At 38.8% G+C, this 20,944-nt stretch overlaps 1 protein-coding gene across 7 annotated transcripts in view; it reads left to right on the top strand.

Moving 5' to 3' along the window:
• PRDM16 (PR/SET domain 16) overlaps positions 1–20,482 on the top strand; it is a 569,108-nt gene extending 548,626 nt beyond the window's left edge. For 5 of the 7 annotated variants that reach the window (XM_040430029.1, XM_040430025.1, XM_040430015.1 and 2 more), the window contains 4 exons: positions 6,339–6,508; positions 7,805–7,979; positions 16,461–16,700; positions 17,719–18,124. In XM_040430029.1, coding sequence (XP_040285963.1) covers positions 6,339–6,508; positions 7,805–7,979; positions 16,461–16,700; positions 17,719–17,908 — 775 coding nt within the window. In that variant the 3' untranslated portion in view covers positions 17,909–18,124. Of the gene's footprint in view, positions 1–6,338; positions 6,509–7,804; positions 7,980–16,460; positions 16,701–17,718; positions 18,125–19,620 lie in introns of those variants that run through there. The other 2 variants (XM_040430046.1, XM_040430034.1) reach the window with 2 other exon arrangements.
• Positions 20,483–20,944: the final 462 nt, after the last annotated feature.

The following is a 20,944-nucleotide window of genomic DNA, read 5'->3' as shown; positions in this document are numbered from 1 at the left end:
GATTTAGCAGCAATTCTTTATACCACAATTGTATACAATCATTCTTTGAGGGTTGCTAAAGTATCATCTCATAACTTTCCAGATCATCTCATCCAACATCCCTGAGCCACGCAACCATACACTAGGTGACAGACATGGTTTAGAAGTAGTTATGAGTTTGAGGCCCTTCAATTTATCTGTCTTTTTGACATGTCCTACAGACCTAGATTCATAGTCATTTAGCTTTTAGTTCAAAGATCTCTGGATTGACAGTGATACAAGAGGAGTTTATCTGCAATATGTGGATTGCTCTAGAGATCCCATTTGTTCTAGCTACAAGTTCACAGGGACTGCTGACTGTAGGCATCTCCAAAGAAAAAACATAGGCTGACACAGCTGAAATTTGGGTCCTATAGCATCATATTACTAATAACAAAGTGAAAAAGAGAGTGGTTATCATCAACCATCAAGGTGAAACCATCACCCCAATGTTATTTTGCTGCACTAAAGCCTAAGTAGGCAATCAGTACATCTAGATCCAGATCCTGAGTAGATGAAAATGTCTTTAAGGGTTTTTCCAAGTTAAATAAATGCTTCCCCAGCAGTGGAACATGTAATAAAAAAGCAGTGATACTACTTTTCTCCCCGATGCTTCCTGGTTTACGTTCTGATCCTCCCTACTGCTGTTTCCTTTCCTGACTATACATCACTGTATACATCACTTTACTGACAACCAAACTATTTACTAAAAGGGTACAAATGTGTTATGTCACAAAAACTATTTTACAAGTACTAACAATGACCGTGTCGGACAACAATTGAAAAAGTCAGACGCATCAAATCACATTTTTCACAGATGTGTCTTGCGGTCCATCTGGGGAAAGGCATCATGGGGAAATGTTGTTTTTGTCAGTGTAAAAGACTTCTCAAATGATGATCACTTTGTACTGTATATATGGGCAGCACGATAGCTCAGTGGTGCCTTGCAGAGCTGGGGTTCTAGGTTCAAATCTGACCAAGGACAACATCTGCATGGAGTTTGTATGTTCTCCCTGTGTTTGTGTGGATTTCCTCCCACACTCCAAAGACATACTGATAGGGACCTTAGATTGTGAGCCCCATTAGGGACAGTTGGATGCTAATGTCTGTAAAGCGCTGCGGAATATAGTAGTGCTATATAAGTGCATAAAATAAATAAATTAGTGCAGTCTCTAACCAAAGCACTGTCACTTCTCTTCTGTGTGAGAACATTCATACCATGGTTGAGCTCTACCTCACCAAGGTTGCATACCCCTACAGTAAAGCAATATGGGGACTAGGATGAGAAAGCCTCATGAATTTACAACACACATTCTTCCAATAAATCAAAACTGTTTTAATGATGTCACTAATTCACAGAAACTTGATTGGCTGCAGTCTCATGAGAACCTGTTGAGTCCCTGAAAATGGCTGCCTCCATGATAAATGCACTTCATATTCTCGTCCAAGAGAAAGTGGTCCAACATAATCTTAGGAATAGCATTGATTTATTTCCCTTGGCTTGCCCAAGAAAAATGTAATATATGTATTTTGTGTAAGACGTCTGCTATAGACTGACTTCTGGTCAGAATATTTCTCAGGGGATCTGGTGTTTTTAGAACAATTTAATTGTCATTGATTTCTTTTACTCTCTGACAACGGTGACTGTCAGCTTAATTGTTTTGAAAGTTTGTTTTGCCAATGTCTGTTCTATCCCATGAAAGTCCCACTCAGTGATGGCTTGGAAGTTGGAAGAAATTTACAAAAAAAAACAATCATCATCACATTTGCTTCAGTAGTTTCACTGTCATGTCTGCCAGCTCAGAAAGCTCAATTACGAACATATAAAATGACAAAAAAAAGTTATACAAGACATGTGCTGTGATTAATAGGACATACTATAAATCCTAGCTGGCACATATTGTTAAATGCTGTGTATGTTGGAGTTACCACGTTTTGTCCTAATTTGGCTTCTGACTTCCCATAGGCTTTAAGGAAAGACTGGTTTTAAGGAAAAACTGAATAGGATTGTAGGATTTGTCTGTAGGGCTGACCTAAAGGGGGTAGCAAACCTATATGGTCAGGGCTTGTCACTACCAAAAAGCATTCAGAGACTGCACAAAATGCAGGCACCCATCCTAGTTTATTCATCCTAGGAGATTAGAAATTCCTACTATAGCCTTGCGTCCTCAGTTTTTAAGTGGGTGGAGGTATAAGACACTGTAGCTAATAAGAAGATTAACATAACGATGATAGCAACAGGAGAAGAGTGTGTTGATTTTGTGAGGGACAGTGATCTGTTTCCTTATGGGGTATGCTAGTAGGGGTAGTTTCATAATGTACAGTAAGGAAAGGGGAATGATGTCAATTACATATCACTGACTGATAGTGGAAGGAGCAAAGTCTCCACCAGCACAAGTGTTTCTGATCCTGTGGGTGGCATTGACCTGTTTACTCATGGGACTAGGAGCATACACGGATCTCATAAGGCCCCATAGCAAAACTTAATATGGGCCTCCCTGCCCTCACCCGGTTTCCCAGGACACATGTGATAATCACTCCAAGACAATGTGGAATGCAAAGTGCAAAACACAGATTTATGATGAATTTACATTTTATTGATGTAAGGAGACGGGGCAGACTGGGAACTGAAAGTGACCCCGGAAAGAAACCTAAACGTGGCACCAATCTTGTAGGTGGGGGAAACACAAGTAGACGGGGCAAATACAAGTTTACCATACCATAGTGTAGCACAGAATACCATCCCAAATAACCAAATACCACAATGCAGCACAAAATATCTCCCCAGAAGATTATCCCTCTGTGGTGGCCATCAAAAGCTGCTACATTCAGCCCTCCTCTTCCAATCATCTGTAATAAATATATAGAGCAGGGGGCTTAGGAGGTGAGATGTGGGCCACAGCACCAAGGCAGCCCTACCTTTCCTGTAGGGTCTATGGCCCGTCCGCCCCCTGCAAGGAGTGCAATACAGAAAATTGGAAGGTCCTAAACATTGTAGAAGGAGCAGTGCACCAGCAACAAAGAGTATGGTGCTGATCCTGTGGAAGGGCAGGACCTGGGATTATATTAGTGAGGTTATGACAGCATGTGATGGGGTAGCGTCAAGATGTAAGCAGAGGAATGCAGACTAAAGAATGAGTCACAGACTGAGCACCCCATGTATCAGAGTATTTAAGGAAAAGAGTTTGCTGTTCCTGGGATTATGCAAGTGAAGATCTAGCCGAGTGATGTTAGGAGAGCAGTAAAGACCACAGTCAGGCAGATGGTGGAAGGAGTATATTGGGAGCAGGGTAGAGTGTTTCAGAAGATATGTTATGATTTAGAACCTTCAACTACAAGTTATTTTAGCAATATTCCGCTCATCATTACAGGAATGTCCTCTCATGTACAGTACAGACCAAAAGTTTGGACACACCTTCTCATTCAAAGAGTTTTCTTTATTTTCATGACTATGAAGGCATCAAAACTATGAATTAACACATGTTGAATTATATACATAACAAACAAGTGTGAAACAACTGAAAATATGTCATATTCTAGGTTCTTCAAAGTAGCCACCTTTTGCTTTGATTACTGCTTTGCACACTCTTGGCATTCTCTTGATGAGCTTCAAGAGGTAGTTCCCTGAAATGGTCTTCCAACAGTCTTGAAGGAGTTCCCAGAGATGCTTAGCACTTGTTGGCCCTTTTGCCTTCACTCTGCGGTCCAGCTCACCCCAAACCATCTCGATTGGGTTCAGGTCCGGTGACTGTGGAGGCCAGGTCATCTGACGCAGCACCCCATCACTCTCCTTCATGGTCAAATAGCCCTTACTTTCAAAGTTTTCCCAATTTTTCGGCTGACTGACTGACCTTCATTTCTTAAAGTAATGATGGCCACTCATTTTTCTTTACTTAGCTGCTTTTTTCTTGCCATAATACAAATTCTAACAGTCTATTCAGTAGGACTATCAGCTGTGTATCCACCTGACTTCTCCTCAACGCAACTGATGGTCCCAACCCCATTTATTAGGCAAGAAATCCCACTTATTAAACCTGACAGGGCACACCTGTGAAGTGAAAACCATTTCAGGGGACTACCTCTTGAAGTTCATCAAGAGAATGACAAGAGTGTGCAAAGCAGTAATCAAAGCAAAAGGTGGCTACTTTGAAGAACCTAGAATATGACATATTTTCAGTTGTTTCACACTTGTTTGTTATGTATATAATTCCACATGTGTTAATTTATAGATTTTGATGCCTTCAGTGTGAATCAGCAATTTTCATAGTCATGAAAATAAAGAAAACTCTTTGAATGAGAAGGTGTGTCCAAACTTTTGGTCTGTACTGTACATAGTCTGCACCCTGAAGTCACAGCCATTCACTGCATACACAATCTGCATGCGATGGAGTAAAATATTACAGGCCATCTAAATGGTCAAGGCCGTTATTGTGTGTTATTGGGGGTCCAGGGTGTAAATTTATTAGGTGGCACATTGGCACCTCCAGCTGTCTCAGAGTTAAGTAGCTAAGATAAATTATCAGAACTGGCCAGGATTAATTTGTCTTAAACATGATTTTAATCTGCCCGATAAACCAACACCTGTCAGCCTTATAAAACATTTACGCCTTTCTTGCCATTTAAACAAACAGAACAGTGGACGGTAAACTTGCGAGCTGAATGACTTAAGTAAACGGAGGGGAATTAATCATTATCCTCCCATTTTATGTGCTGGAATAAGTGCCATCTAAGTGTGAGGTAGCGGGGAGCAGCCCTCCCTACTTCATTAAAGAAAACATCAGGTTTTTGCCAGTTTTACTAGCCAAAAATGTTTTAATTTGTGACTGCACTTTCATTTTATTTATGTTACAGTCTGGAAGTTATTTTCTAATTTTTGCAATTTTTTCATCAACGGGGGAGAGGAGAACTGCATATGGAGGGTGCGCTTCTCAGCTTGAGCCATGTCTGATGACCAACATAAATTTTTCACTTGTGCTAGGTCACATAGTGCATTTAATGGGGGGATAAGTTACACATACAGCAGGGAGACCTAGTCCTCTACAGATTTGGGAAATGCATTTAAACAACAGGCATATACAGTTCCAACATTAAAATTCCCCATTAACGTTTACCAATGAATTTATACAAAATGGAGGGAGGGGAAAAGGGAATTGGGTTTTTCATGTCCAGCTCATCTGACCACTGCCATCAGCATACAACATAACCCCTAGATATATCTGGCCAATGGCTATTTAGCAAATTTTACGCTTCCATCTATGTTCTATCATACAGCTGCAATAAAATCACAGTTGGCTAGACACCGCTAATGTAATATGTAATATCTCAACCTTTTATGCCAAAGTGCCAGAAAAGCTCTTCGGCTAAGGGATCGTCGTGCCTCCTTCACAGGTTTAAGAAAGGAAGGAATTGATAAACCCACATCAACCCAAAATGACTCCCAGTGTGCTGTTTTGTTAAGCTAGTCTTGTGTTGAGACATTACTGAGAAGCCCTAGTACATTTGAAGGGGTTATTCACATGGCAGGTTTTGCAGTGGAATTTTGCCAGAGACAACCGCACCGAAACTTCACTAAAAACCACCGGTGGCTGCATCCTTTCTGCCTCCAATTTATTTCAATGGGAGGCAGCGGTGAGGATCGCAGAGCAGCTACGGCTTTAAGTCTTGCTGCTTAGTGATCCTCAGCACTGCCTCCCGTAAAAATGAATGAAAGGCAGAAAGGACAGGGGCATCAGTGAGATTTCAACGTGGCTGTCCGCCCCAAAATTTCTCAGTAAAACCCGCCACGTAAACGGCTTCTAAGCTAGGATATCGGCTGTTTCAGCAGAAGAACAGCATGCCGGAGTTCATCGTATCCAGCATAATTGGAAAGGGTCGGAGCTGTTGACTATAATGGGACTCAGTGGGAATCCGTCCTGTTTCCAGCATTAGTGCCGGGATTCAGCCAGACAAAAACTATCCTGGATATGATCAACACTGGAAGGCTGTTCCGCTGCCGGATGATTTTAATACTAGCATGAAACTAGGATAATTATTCAGCATTAGAGACGAGTGAACCGTTAGTTTCATCCCCCACAACACATCAGCGCGACCCCCAATGTGGCTGCAGGCGACAGTCATCACCATTGGGCTCTAGCCTGAATGCTAGTGGTGTTACTCATTTACTCATTTGCTGTAAATCTAAGTTTATGAGGAATATATACTGTCCATCAATACTAAATGGATAAATATGTTTTGTGGTGCAGAATTTAACAATAAAAAAATAAATAAAAGGAAACAAAAATTTTGAATATCCTTATTTTCTTGCGTGTCTGTTTTTACAGATGTAAATATTGTGACCGGTCTTTTAGCATCTCCTCCAACCTCCAGCGGCATGTACGGAACATACATAACAAAGAGAAGCCTTTCAAATGCCACTTGTGCAACAGGTGCTTCGGCCAGCAGACAAACTTGGATCGACACCTTAAGAAACATGAACATGAGAATGTTCCAGGTATGCTGTATTCATGGGTAATGTACTAAAAGCAGATTTTGACAATAGTGTTGGGCAAAATTTTCTCAACCCTAGTGTGTCTTTGAAAATTGTCTTTTCTACTGCTTAAAATGGTGGCCATTTTTTTTCTTCTCTCAAAGTTATTCACTGAGGCATCCTAGGCCCTAACGCAGAATCTGTTTCAAGATACTCATCTACCATGCCATTTATAATACTAGCCTTGTCTTATCTAGCAGAGGAGTCTTCTCCTTAGGCATCAGGTCTTAGGACCCAGGTCTGCCTCTATATCCCCTATAACTACACCCCTGATTATCCATCTGGCTCTCCTGAGTATGGACAGAACCTGGCCTTTCTCCCTGTCTATAAAATTACTGCCTTGGCGGTATCCAACAATGATTGGTGGACTTCCCTAGACGTTGCCGAACCTTCAATTGTTTTCATACAGGCAGGTAAAATAAGGCTACTTTCACACTCGGGTTTGGTGCGGATCCATCATGGATCTGCACAGACTGATCCGTTCAGATAATACAACCATCTGCATCCGTTCAGAACAGATCCGTTTGTATTATCTTCAACATAGCCAAAACGGATCCATTTTGAACACCATTGAAAGTCAACGGAGGACAGATCCGTTTTCTATTGTGCCAGATTATGTCATAGAAAATGGATCCATCACAATTGACTTACATTGTGTGTCAGGACGGATCCGTTTGGCTCAGTTTCGTCAGACGGACACCAAAACGCTGAAAGCAGTGTTTTGGTACACGCCTCCAAAGCGGAATGAAGACGGAACGGAGGCAAACTGATGCATTCTGAGCGTATTTTTTTCCTATTCAGAATGCATTAGGGCAAAACTGATCCATTTTGGACCGCTTCTGAGAGCCCTGAACGGATCTCACAAATGGAAACCAGCCAGTGTGAAAGTAGCCTAAGCTAAATTTCTGACAACTTTCTTCCTATGCTCTGTTAATGCAGGCTGGACAGTCTCTAAGCCTAAAAGACCATAATAAAACCAAAGCATTGAATTCAAGCTTGTCCTAGTCTGGGAAAGTTTTGGAATTAATCATTCCTCCTGAGAGAGTGTATGAAAAGTAATAACTAACTTCACTATCCCAAAATGATGCAGAGTAATTGACACTCCCCACCTGCATACCATTACAGTGGGGTGGTCCATCAGTGGATATTTTTGGATGACACATGACTGTAAAATATTTAGGATTAACTCACACTTTTCCTTCTGAAGATTTTTTTACTAGTTTGGTTGTGTTAATAATTCACAACTTTTTCCCTGTCCAGTGAGTCAGCACTCAGGAGTAATTGGAAACCACCATGGAACTAGCGTCTCATCCCCTAATTCCGAATCCGAAAACCATGCACTTTTAGATGAGAAAGAAGATTCCTATTTCTCAGAAATTCGAAACTTTATTGCAAATAGCGAGTTGAATCAAGCTTCAAGTCTAGGAGAAAAAAGGTATGAAAAAAGTATAAAAACAATTAATATTCAATTTTGTTGCTGGCTGTGAAGCTAGATGAGTTTAAAGCCTTGGTTCTTTCATACTTACATAATTTCCTCAGTGATTTAAGACATTCTAGCTCGCCAACTGTGAGTAAATAATGAAACATTTTAAGAAGATTGCATTATGTTACTATATCTCATTGGGGGGGTCATTTAATCAGGCGGCATGCATATAAAATGTAATGTCCACTGATAAGTTCATTGAAAGCTGACCCCCCCTTTTATAGCCAGCTGCACTGAAGAACTTTGCCAGTTCTACACAATCCTTCCTTAGGATGAAACTTGGAAGAAGACTGACCACCAGGTGCAGCCTATAAATCAAATTCTAGAATTTAGACAGTCTTAAAAATGATTAATAGTCAGGGAAACATTGTTATCTTCTCAATTGAAAGCTCAGAATTCTTGTCTTTTCTGTGTTAATACTTGCCTGTTAAATCCACATGAGATTATAATTTGGCCCAAGGTCATATTATAGTATGTCATCCATGGTTTTACATAGAACATCTAGGAAACCAAAGTTATCTTAAAGTTATCTTCCCCTATAAGTCTAGACTTATAGGGGGAGATTTATCAAACTGGTGTAAAGTAGAACTGAAAGGTGGAATCTGATTGGTTACTATGGGCACCTAAGCCAGTTTTACGTTACACCAATTTGATAAATCTCCCCCATAGTCACTAGACAACTTACTGCTGCTCCTGGAGTCCTCTGCAAATGTCCACTTCCATCTTGACCTGACACAAGGACTTGATTTGTGCACTAGTGTATCAGTGTATTGATTTGTGCACTAGTTGTATGATGTAAGCTTGATGTAGACAAAGGATATCTGCTGAATGATCTTTGGCTAGCAATTATCTATCCTGATTAACATGAACATACATGTTATTTCAATAGAGCAGGGGAGATAGGCTGTTGACAAGCGCCATTGGTACTGCTTATTTTCTTGATGAAGCAAAGAGATGGGACAGGGATAGTCATAAAAATGGCAGCTATGGTCAATGGAATGCCAGGCCCCATACACACTACTAGGTGACAGCTTACAACAATTTCAAAAGCATAATATCTATGTTAAATTGAAGAGTGAGTCACCCCGATTATACACATAGGACCAGATTTTTCATTACTACTTTCATACTCGCGTTTTGTGCAGATCCGTCATGGACGGGTCCGTTCAGATAATACAACCGTCTGCATCCGTTCAGAACAGATCCGTTTGTATTATCTTTAACATAGCCAAGACGGATCCATCTTGAACACCATTGAAAGTCAATGGGGGACGGATCTGTTTTCTATTGTGTCAGATTGTGTCAGTAAAAACGGATCCGTCCTGGCACACAATGTAAGTCAATGGGGACGGATCCGTTTTTACTGACACAATCTGACACAATAGAAAACAGATCCGTCCCCCGTTGCCTTTGGCTCTGTTTCATCAGATGGACAACAAAAAGCTGCAAGCAGCGTTTTGGTGTCCGTCTCCAAAGCGAAATGGAGACAGAACGGAGACAAACTGATGCATTCTGAGCGGATCCTTTTCCATTCAGAATACAATAGAATGCAAATTGATCCGTTTTGGACCGCTTGTGAGAGCCCTGAGCAGATCTCACAAACGGAAAGCCAAAACGCGAGTGTGAAAGTAGCCTTCTCGAATTTTGCATATGTCCAAAGTCACTTTTGGCTGAGTCAGATTTATTAATGGTCCTTTAATACTGTGATAAATGTGGTTTGACGGTAGCAGTTTATCCTTCAGTAAGCGGCTTTACAAAAGTCGCACGTCTTTACGAAAAAGTCGCATGTTCTATTAAAAAGTCGCATAAGATAAGCATGGTCCTCACTGGAGTGAAATGGCGCAATTTTTGCGACTTTTTAAATTGTCGCTATAGAAAATCTGTCTAAAGATTCATTTACATAAGAAAACACACCACTTTCAGAAAACTGGCGAGCATAGTGCAGAGCCAATAAAAGTCGCACATTTTTGCGCAGTTTTAGCGATTGCGCAAAAAGTTGAAACTTTTTCACTCCATTATTTTGACTTGAGCTAATGATAAATCTGGCCCATAATTCTTTTAAAGTGGAATTCCACCTTGGGTTTTCTTCTGACATATCTGAGCATAACGATGGATATCGCACCGGTGACCATGATTGTGTTAGTCGAAATTTTCTTGTAATATCTGAGCATAACATTATTGGGACCTTCATGAATTCCAGAACAATTTTTTTTTATATCCCACATGAGTTGGTTGGAGATTTGTATAACTTGGAAGCCAGTCAATGGACTTCTACAGAAGCACCATTTAGGTCACCGATGCCTTTTTGAAAAAGGGACTCAGCTTCTGAAGTCTAAAATCTTGAAGACGCCCAAAGAAGAGTCAAAGATTTTAAACTCAAGCATTTAGGAAGTTGGAGGGTTGCAGGCTGTGGGCTCAGTAATATTAGCTGAAAACCATATCACATTATGTCATGAATTCCAAATTAATGGGGGGCGCAGAGGGGCTGAATCTGTTATGTGCACATAAATTGGAAATTACCATCCCTTATAACATGGCAGAGGGAGTCCCAGCAGCATTGTGCACAATTAATCATAGGCAGATGTTCTGCTGCAGCTGACAATTCCTCTTACTACTGTGTTATATCTACTCTTGGCCTGCTCCGAGCCTGTGAAGATATTGCACCAAAGGCATACGATTCCGTTTGAAGTATAGATTAGATGGGAACGTATACGTGTATGTGATATATGCACATGGGTTTTAATAGATACACTAATTGGATATATTTGTGAGATGTTCTGTCTTATTGTGAAGTGGTCCTATGGTTGATACAATCTAGTGGTGTGTTTTTCCCGTTTCTGGCCATTACTCAGAAAGTGTTATCAAAGCCTCTGATTGTTTGACAGATCAATAAGCAACTGGCTCAGCAAAATGCTTCTTATTAGCAAGACACCAGGCACCTATATCCAGATGTAAATGAATGCATTATGCTGCTCCTCTTGGGTCTATTTGGGGCCGAAGCCTGCTGGACAAATGTCACCTGCTGAGGATTTATGGTGCTGTCACCTTTCCAGATTTTGTGACTTTCAGATATAATACATGAATATAAAAATACTGGCAGCGTGCACTTTGTGGATATTATTACTGTGCAAGCAATTTTGCAAACTCCAAAATAAATCAACAGTCAACTCATAAACAGATGCGTAAATGACCCATAATATATAGCCAACAGTGACTATAACAGACTCGTTATCCAAAAATATAATAGTGTTCTTTAGGATTGGTAAATACTAGCAGAACATCAGAAATGTATCATGGTATGTGGGCACTATATGGAAGTATTATTAATATCATCTATGGTACTGTTCTCTGCTTACTATATTGAAGTGCTATATAAAGGTATAATGAGAATGCGGTATGCACCTGTTTTGGTGAATAAACCAGAACAATTACTGAAGGAAAACATGGAGTGCTGAGGTACAATTTTATATATTTTTTTTCAAACCATTAGTGGTTTTTTTTTTGCTCTTGAACACTTTGCACATCACCGGATCGGGGAGACGTGTGTATGTGTGTGTATGTATGTATATATATATCTCTAATATATAAAGCTGTGTGTATGTATGTCCGCTAAAGGAATCTGCACCGTCGCATTTACAATCACGAAATTTGGCACACAGGTACATCGGGTGTCCTGGAAGGTTTTAGACCGGGTCTCAGCTCTCTAGGACGTACCGTTCCTGAATATATTCCCCAAAAAAATACAAATATGGCACATCTAATGACCTACATTAGCCAATAGAAGCCTGCAGGTCTTTCTCTTCATATCCCAACTGCCATACACACGGTCACATATCCCTTACCAGCCAATAGAAGCTCGCAGGCCCTTAGTCTTCACATACACACAGTTTTACACCAGGTTTCTAACAACCCATTTTTCTTCACTGCTGCAGGTCAGCTTTAAAGGGGAAAGTCGATGACACTGTTAATGAAGCGGAGTGCTGTGGAGGTCACAATTCAGGGGGCAGGTAGGGTGGCCATTTAGGCCACCCTCAAAAGACGGACTTAAAAACCCCGCTCCCAGGTCTGCTAAACCACGCCCCCACTTCATTACACTGTCCCGTCCACTTCATTAATGAATGATGTGACGGCTGGGCTGCTATAACTGGGGTCTAATGTAATGGGGTAAGATCCCCCATACCAGAGTCATCCATAGATCCCTATAACACTGTCCTCCACAGATCCCCCAATAACACTGTCCTCTACAAATCCCCCTATAAGTGTCTCCTCTACAGATCCCCCTATAAGTGTCCTCTACAGATCCCCCTATAAGTATCCTCTACAGATCCCCATAACAGTGTCATCCAAAGATCCCCATAACAGTGTACCATCCACATATTGAGGAAAGGTGGTTGAGCGGCACTCCTTTATGTAGTTGGCGGTGCTCAGTGGTAAAGGTGCATTTAATTTATATTTAAAAAAACACGGCACTCTATAGCTGCTTTTAAGTTGCTTGTTTTATTTCATTATATATCTTTTTTCATTTTTATATCCATCCAAAAATAAGCCACTGGCCAACGTTTCGGTCTAGTCTTAGACCTTGTTCACGGCCTTAGTCTGCATAGTAAGGAGTCTCTGGGATGGTTACCATCCACAGACCTCCCATTAGTTCAAAACCCACCAAAATCACACCATTTGGTTAAAAATATTGTATTTTCTTAATTTCCTCCACAAAAGCCTAGGTGCGTCTAAGGCTAGTTTCACACTAGCGTTAATATTTTCTGGTATTGAGTACCGTCATAGGGTCTCAATACCGGGAAAAAACGCTCCAGTTTTGTCCCCATTCATTGTCAATGGGAACAAAACGTAACTGAACAGAACGGAATGCTCCAAAATGCATTCAGTTCCGTTCTCACACCAGAGAGGAAACCGCTGCATGCCTCGATTTGCTTTCCGTCCTGGGATGCGGAGCAAGACGGATCCGTCATGACCTACAATGCAAGTCAATGGGGACGAATCCGTTTTCTCTGGCACAATAGAAAATGGATCTGTCCCCCATTTGACTTTCAATGGAGTTCATGATGGATCTGTCTTGGCAATGTTAAAGATAATACAACCAGATCCGTTCATAACGGATGCAGATGGTTATATTATGAGTAACGGAAGCATTTTTTGCTGAACCCTGCCGGATCCAGCAAAAACGCTAGTGTAAAAGTAGCCTAATAAGCGATAAATACGGTACATGTTCTTTTTGAGTTTCACTTAGAATGTGCTCACCTGTACACTGAAAATTGAAATATTAAAAAATAACTGACTAATATAAATATAATTCTTAAGAATAGTTAATGAACAAAAGCTTTAATGAAGCATCTGTGCCGATTTTGCAGGTTATTCCCCTATGAGTCTCATTAGCGCGTTGTGTAAACAAACGGGGTGTAGTTCATTTTAGATTCCCACACAGGCTGCAAATGTCGCCAGGAGAGCTGAGAATAGAGCCTATCAAAATGAGGTTTGTTTTCTGTCTGTCTGGGTGGGTGATAAATGGCATTCGGAGATGCTGACAGCAAGGGCCATGTAATCGCCAACCAAATTTTTTTCCCCCCGAGCTTGCATTGTTTATTCAACATAGCAGATGGGAATTTTAACCATCTGCAGTCCGGAGGCCTCGAGTTATATTGTCATGACTTGAACTCTTTTGCAGTGTTCAAGATGCTATATTTTTATGATTTTTGTTCAGTGCCAACTTTTTTTTTAAACGTTTTATAAACCCATAAATAAGATCATCTTAGGGAAATTTTGCAAAGCACCATGTCAAGCAGGACATGCATTCATGGATGTGGTTGTTGTCAAAGTATTTTTATGTTATGTAAGTGGTGGATATATTGCTGACTACGAAAAGGGATTTGCAGTTTAAGAATTTATTATGTACCACTAATATAATTTGAAGGCTACTCTAAGTGGTCATAGACAGTGTTTAGGAAAAAGTTGCTCAAGCCATGTTGATAATACCTACAGTCAGTGATATCAAGTCAAGATAGCAATGAGGTGTTTCAGTTCATAAATGACCACAGTATAAGACAGCAATCCAATATAGTTGTGATACTAGTTCAATAGCCCTTTCATCAGCCTTCTACACATGATACAGTGTCTGCTGGTACCATAATTGACATAATTATGCCCACCATGTGGTTATCACCTTCCACATCGTTCAATATTTCAAATGCTTCTATCAACATGTATGGAGAGAGTATAATTGAATGATGCAGTTATGATTAGAACTTTAATGTACTGAAGGTTGGAAAAGCAGGAATTTACTATAGCTGTGAAAAAATGTAGGACGCCTTCAATGGTCCCCTTTGGGACATGGAACTATAATTATTCTGTTCCTTCTTCCATCGACTGTGACAGCTATCCTCTTTAGCATGAACAGACTGGGGGGTTGCCAGAGCCCTGCCCCTTTCCTTATCATCACTGATAAAATTCAAACAATAACTTGAGGGCTCATCATGAAGAAAAGGAAGTAATATTGTGTTTTTTATATTTAACATTTTCACAAACATTTTTAAATTTTGGTGAAATTAATTTTAAAGTAAATGTTGACATCTCTGTATCAGATTAGTTAAAAAAAATAAAAATCATGCCAAATTTTTCACATTTTATTTAATAATTCTTTTTTTAAGGATTTTTCAACCATATTAGACTTGTATATGTTATGTTTAATAGAAGTCAACCTAAAAGAAACTAACAAGAAAGATTTGAAATTTAAAATATCATAAACTTTTGACATCCCATGCAAGTCACCAGCACAACATACTGAAAAATAACTGTTTCTCAACTGGGCCATAAATCCACAGACCTACAGTCTTATCTAAAATGGCTCTGAAATTTCACAATATGCATGTTCTTGTGTTTCTTTATGTTTGCCTCATTAATCACCAGTTTATGGAGTTTGTGTCTTGGGGAAGAGGGTGTGAAAGCATTAGGTTGCATACTTAAGAAATAAACTTGTTGTGGCATTTCCTGAAGGGAACTGGAGATCGTTCAGCCTTTTCCTGCTGTGGGATAAAGATAGACAAAAGGAATACATTTCAGACTGGCATAATGATTCCTGAGAGAGAATCAGATGTGGGCATTTATCATAAAGAATAACCAAGCAAAACAGGCTAAGAAAAACATACCACTCATGTGTTTAGATTAGGTGACAAGAGCCAGGGCCCTAAAGAGACTTTTCAAGAAAACAGGATGGTCAAAAAAAAAAAAGGATTGAAGGGTTTTTCACACTCGTAGGGGATGCCAAAAGGCAAAGACAAATATTGTAGCCATACACTATAAGGCCTCTTGCACACGAACGTGTTTTTTTTTCCTTTTCTGTTCCCTTTTTTTGCGTTCCGTATACGGAACCATTCATTTCAATGGATCCGCAAAAAAAAAACAGAAGGTACTCTGTATGCCTTCCATTTCTGTATTTCCGTTTTTCCGTTCAGTTCAAAGATAGAACATGGGATAGTACTGTTCTATCAGGGGCCAGCAGTTCCATTCCGCAAAAAATGTAATGCACACGGGCGTCATCCATATTTTTTGCGGATCAGTTTTTTGTGGACCGCAAAATACTGAAAAAGCCATACGGTCGTGTGCAAGAGGCCTAAGGCTACATGCCACGATGTATGTGGTTTGCGGTCCGCAAATTTCGGTTCTGCAAAAAAAGAACGGATGACATCCGTATGCCATCCGTTGTTTTTTTTGCGGATCCATTGTAACAATGCCTAAAACGGACAAGAATAGGAGATGTTCTATTTTTTTGGCAGGGCTACGGAACGGACATTCTGATGTGGACAGCACACAGTGCTGTTACAATGGATCCGCAAAAAAAACGGATGCCATACGGATGTCATCCGTTTTTTTTGCGGACCGCAAAACACATACGGTCGTGTGCATGTAGCCTATTTCTGAGAATAAAAATGTCCAAGCTCCAAAAGCATCTATATTAACTATAAGGCTACATGCGCACAACCGTATGTGTTTTGCGGTCCTCAATTTGCGGATCCGCAAAAAAAAACTGATGACATCCGTATGCCATCCGTTTTTTTTGCGGATCCATTGTAACAATTACAAAAATGGACAAATAGGACATTTGCAGGGCTACGGAACGGACATACTCATGCGGACAGCACACGGTGCGCTGTCCGCATTTTTTGTGGGACCATTGAAATGAATAGGTCCGCATCCTATCCGCAAAAAAAAAAACTGAACGGACACAGAAACAAAATACATTTGTGGTATGAGGCCTAATTCTTAAGAAATAGTTACTTTAAAACTCAAATCAGCCAAAAAATGTTTGATACTGTACATTATTGATGTAACTCACCCTTGATTTTACATTGAATTACACCAATTAGTTTACTGGTTTAAACATTTTCTCATATTATTTTTTTTCTCTTAATTCTGGTGTTTCAGAACAGAAATTCAGGATATTGATAGCAGTTCAAGAGGATGTAGCCTTGTCAACCAGAAACCAGAAGATGTAGATGAAGATGAAGACGACGATCTAGAAGAAGATTATGAAGATGGAAGTTTGACGGGAAAATCACAAGATGAGACTGTTTCTCCTACAATGGAGACCCAGGAAGTATATGAAGAGGATGAGGAAGATGAAGAACCCACATCCCTCTCTATGAGCTTTGATCACACCAGAAGGTTTGTTATACTTATGTAGCTTCTGATGCCATGTTAAACATCCATGATCCATTTCCATTTTTCACTGTCATTACTATACACTGATACAAATAGAAGGCTAAAAGGCTAAAGACTAAAATAAGGCGTCAATTATTTGCTCTAGATTAATACCTTTAAATAAAAGCTGCTAGGCTCATAGTTCTCATAGGCAGGTTGGATAATTAGGTAAATAGATATATATGGAGTTGGTTGAATACATTTAATTAATATGAAAGAAGTTAAATTATATGACAAAAAATACTTTTTAGACAAAACTGTATCTTCACAGTCAAAATTGACTGGCTGGGCTGGCTAATTTTTAACTAGTCTAGTTTTAAATGAATTTGTATCAAAAGATTCAAAAAATACTTGAAATTGAGCATTTTGACTTCTTGTCCAAACCCATGGAAACCTTTTTTCCTCTGTGTGGTAAAGTTTGCCAAAGTAGGTAATGTACCAAATATATATAATAAAGCCCAAAATATCTTCTTTTCTACTATGATTGTAAATCCAGTCCTCCGATATACCATCTTATATTAAGTTATTTGTCCTAACTGTTGATGCAACAGATTACTGCTCTTTGACCTTAGAACCATGGAAGTCGTCTTTAGGCATGGTCAACAGATTATGGAACCATTAAAACATTTTGTAGACCTACTTTAATGAACAAGAAGATTATTATTTTGCTTTTTCTTTCTGAGCATGACCTATTGATAAATTATAACAAGCTAAACTTAAATCTGTCATCATGTATCAAAGGGCCTCCATCATTGTGTGTAAACATCTGTGTGGTGTGTGTCTACCTTAATCCATTTAGAAGCTTTCTGTACTCAACTATTTGTACCTGTCCTCCATGCATGTGCCTTGTGTCTATGAGCACCATTACATGTGCATGCATAACACCAAATTAAAGCAAACGTGCAACATTGGCTAGCCTGAGTAAAGGCCAGACAAGCTAATGAAGGGTCATCCCCTACCCCTCCCCTGGTCATTGGTACAGGTGTATTGAGGAGGAAGATGCCCGTTTGTTAGATGTGGAGCAGATTCCGAATTTTGGGAAGGGGCTGGACCTTCGCAAAACAGCAGAGGAAGCATTTGAAGTAAAAGATGTGTTTAATTCCACCTTAGACTCTGAGGCATTTAAAGAATCTCTGTACAGGCAGGCTAAAAACCAGGTAGGTACAGAATAACTGCACTTATAGTAGCTTTCTACCCACAATGCACTGAAAAAACTTTTTAAAGATATTGTAATGTAAATTTCTATTGCTTTGAAATCCTTACGAAGTGCTACGATATACATCATATGTACACATAACGTGTACACTTTTTCAACATTATTCAAATATAACAATTTTTTTAATATCTGAAAAATAACATCTTGGGAGTCAGTGGATATATTTACATAACAGAACATTGCAAATTCATCTTAATATATATATATAGATATATATATATATATATATATATATATTATTTTGTAATATTTTATTAGAAATAGAAAAACTAAAAGATCCAAATAATTCAATAAAGAAAAATTAAGGGGCATCAACTGAAGTTTCCTGTTTAAGTTATGAAATGTAATGTTTTTGATTGCAGTTTTAACTTACATTTAAAAAAAAAACTGTAATACAGACAAACCTTTTGAATTCATACAGTTTTCCACAAGTTTTGTTATGGTTGGCATAAAAAAAAATCTGTTACTTTGTGTCGTCTTCTGTTTCAAAGCAAGCCATTTGCATGTCTATGTTACATGTCTCCTAATTTTGCTCAATGTACTAACTATCAATATTTAATGATGTAATAAAATGAGTTACCTAAAACACATGGTGTAACTTCAGATCTATTTATGTTATGATATATACTGTATATATAGTGGTACCCGATCCATGGTACTTTCTCAACCTTACCGTAACCTATATTTCTCTCTGCTGTAGAATTTTTCAAATTTCTTATTATTGCCCATCTGATTGAATGCATAGTCAAGTGACCTTTTCAGGTCAGATGAAAGACAGTGACGATAAAAAAAATTATAATCTGAATGAATAATAGTATAAGCAGCTCTGTCATCATACTACTGTTTAAGGGCAGAAATACATGGAAGCACTATTATTCAAAATGGCATAAAAATATTGTACTATTTGGCAAACAAAAATACCAAGAAATTATAGTTGTGAGTCCACTGCAGTCCTGACAGGAGTGCTACCCCCACCTCTACTTGCCCCTTTCAACAGTGACTGACAGGCTAATGAGTATCTGCATGTATATATGGGGACCATCAATCAGGGCTGATATACAGGTGAAACCCGAATAATTAGAATATCATGCAAAGTTCATTTATTTCAGTAATGCAACTTAAAAGGTGAAACTAATATATGAGACAGACTCATTACATGCAAAGCGAGATATTTCAAGCCTTTATTTGTTATAATTCTGACGACTATGGCTTACAGCTTATGAAACCCCAAAGTCACATTTTTGAGGTACCCTTTGCTCAGGGGGTATGGATTAATTAGCTGACTAGAGTGTGATACTTTGAGCCTAGAATATTGAACCTTTTCACAAAATTCTAATTTTAAGCTGCATTAATGCAATTCCTTTTAATTTGCATTACTGAAATGAATGGACTTTTGCACGATATTCTAATTTTTCGAGTTTCACCTATATGTGGGAAGAGGTAGGGGGAATGAACAGAGGACTCATAATGGCACACTATTCCCTTACCCCTGTCCCTACCCATGCTGCTTGTAATATAGCAAAAGTTCCCCTTTAAAGTCTATTCTTAGGTAGGAATCTAGGTGCACTCACAGGTGACTCTATATCAGCTAATGCAGATTTTATTTATGATTTTACCTAATAATTTGTAATCTTCTTAAGATTTGTTCCTATTTTTGTTCTCCCCCAGGCTTATGCAATGATGTTGTCTCTTTCTGAAAATACTTCTCTTCATACTTCCCACAACTCCCTGGATGCCTGGTTGAACATGGCTGGAGCAGCATCAGAATCAGGAGCTTTTAATCCTATGAACCATTTGTAAAAGAAGAAAAATATACCACAATGCATAAACACAAATCTAAATGTTACAATGTCACACTTTCAGCAATGTGGAAGACTGCTAATAGGCATCAATGAGTCACTAGGAACCAATTATTTGGATGTTCCCTGCAATTTTCAACTATCCATTCAACCCCTGTTGATTTTTTTTATGGGTCCTCTCTAAGGCCCTCCTCTAAGCTCTACATAAAATTTCCGTATTCACTCCACCATGTTTATCATCATAAAATAAATAGCAGTAGAAAGTAGACTTTCAAACCACTAGAAACAACTTATCAGCAGAAATAGATCATTTCCAATTCTTATAAATGGTGGGATCAGTTATGGTGCTGTAGAAAACTACTGGTTCAAGCTGTAATTTAAGCCTCTCATATATGTTGAGATCCAAATAATTTGCCATTAGGCTCACCAGTGTGCCAGATACAGAAATGTTTTTATATAATTTAGGTTTATCTAATGTTTTGAATTAAAACAAAAAATATTCAAACATTAACATACAGTTTAGTACAGTGACCGACTCCTAGAGAAAATTATATACAAGTGATAGTGATATAACGTTAATAACATACAATTATAAAATTGGGAGCCTTGTAATAATTATTAAAAAGGTCCATTGATTCTTTAGATTTTTGGTGGAACCTGAACCATATATCAGTTGGACAAGATAAAGACAAACAGAATATAGGATAAATTACACATATTTACAAAGTAAAGAATTTTTTTTCACCATGAGATATGAATATGAAAACTTTATGTCTAATAATTTTTATAAAACTGGTAAATTGCATAAACATATCCATAGAAACCCCTAAGGTTCCGGGTTTTATACTGGTACAAAAATGTAGCGGACTCGAGATATAACTAAGTTTATTAAATTGGATCCAATGTGAAGAGGCGACTATTGTCTTTGTAGAGTATCCACACAAGACAACCGTACCCAGCGAAGGGTGGAATTATTCCAGAATTGGCAGAACATATATTTTAGAAATTTTTGAAACTATTTGTATCTCTTTCTGATATAGCTTGAAGGTTTTTGAAGCTGCTGCCACCATGACGATCTTGTTCTATCCTGATGATATTCCAATCTCAACATTTATAAGACATTCCTTTCTTGGCGTCATAAATGATTGGGGGAAGCTTAATGTAATTTCCATGTTGTTATATTTTAAATTATT

This window comes from Bufo bufo, chromosome 1 (genome assembly GCF_905171765.1).
Source record: "Bufo bufo chromosome 1, aBufBuf1.1, whole genome shotgun sequence".
NCBI lineage: Eukaryota > Metazoa > Chordata > Amphibia > Anura > Bufonidae > Bufo > Bufo bufo.
This window is presented reverse-complemented; position numbering and strand designations above follow the sequence as displayed.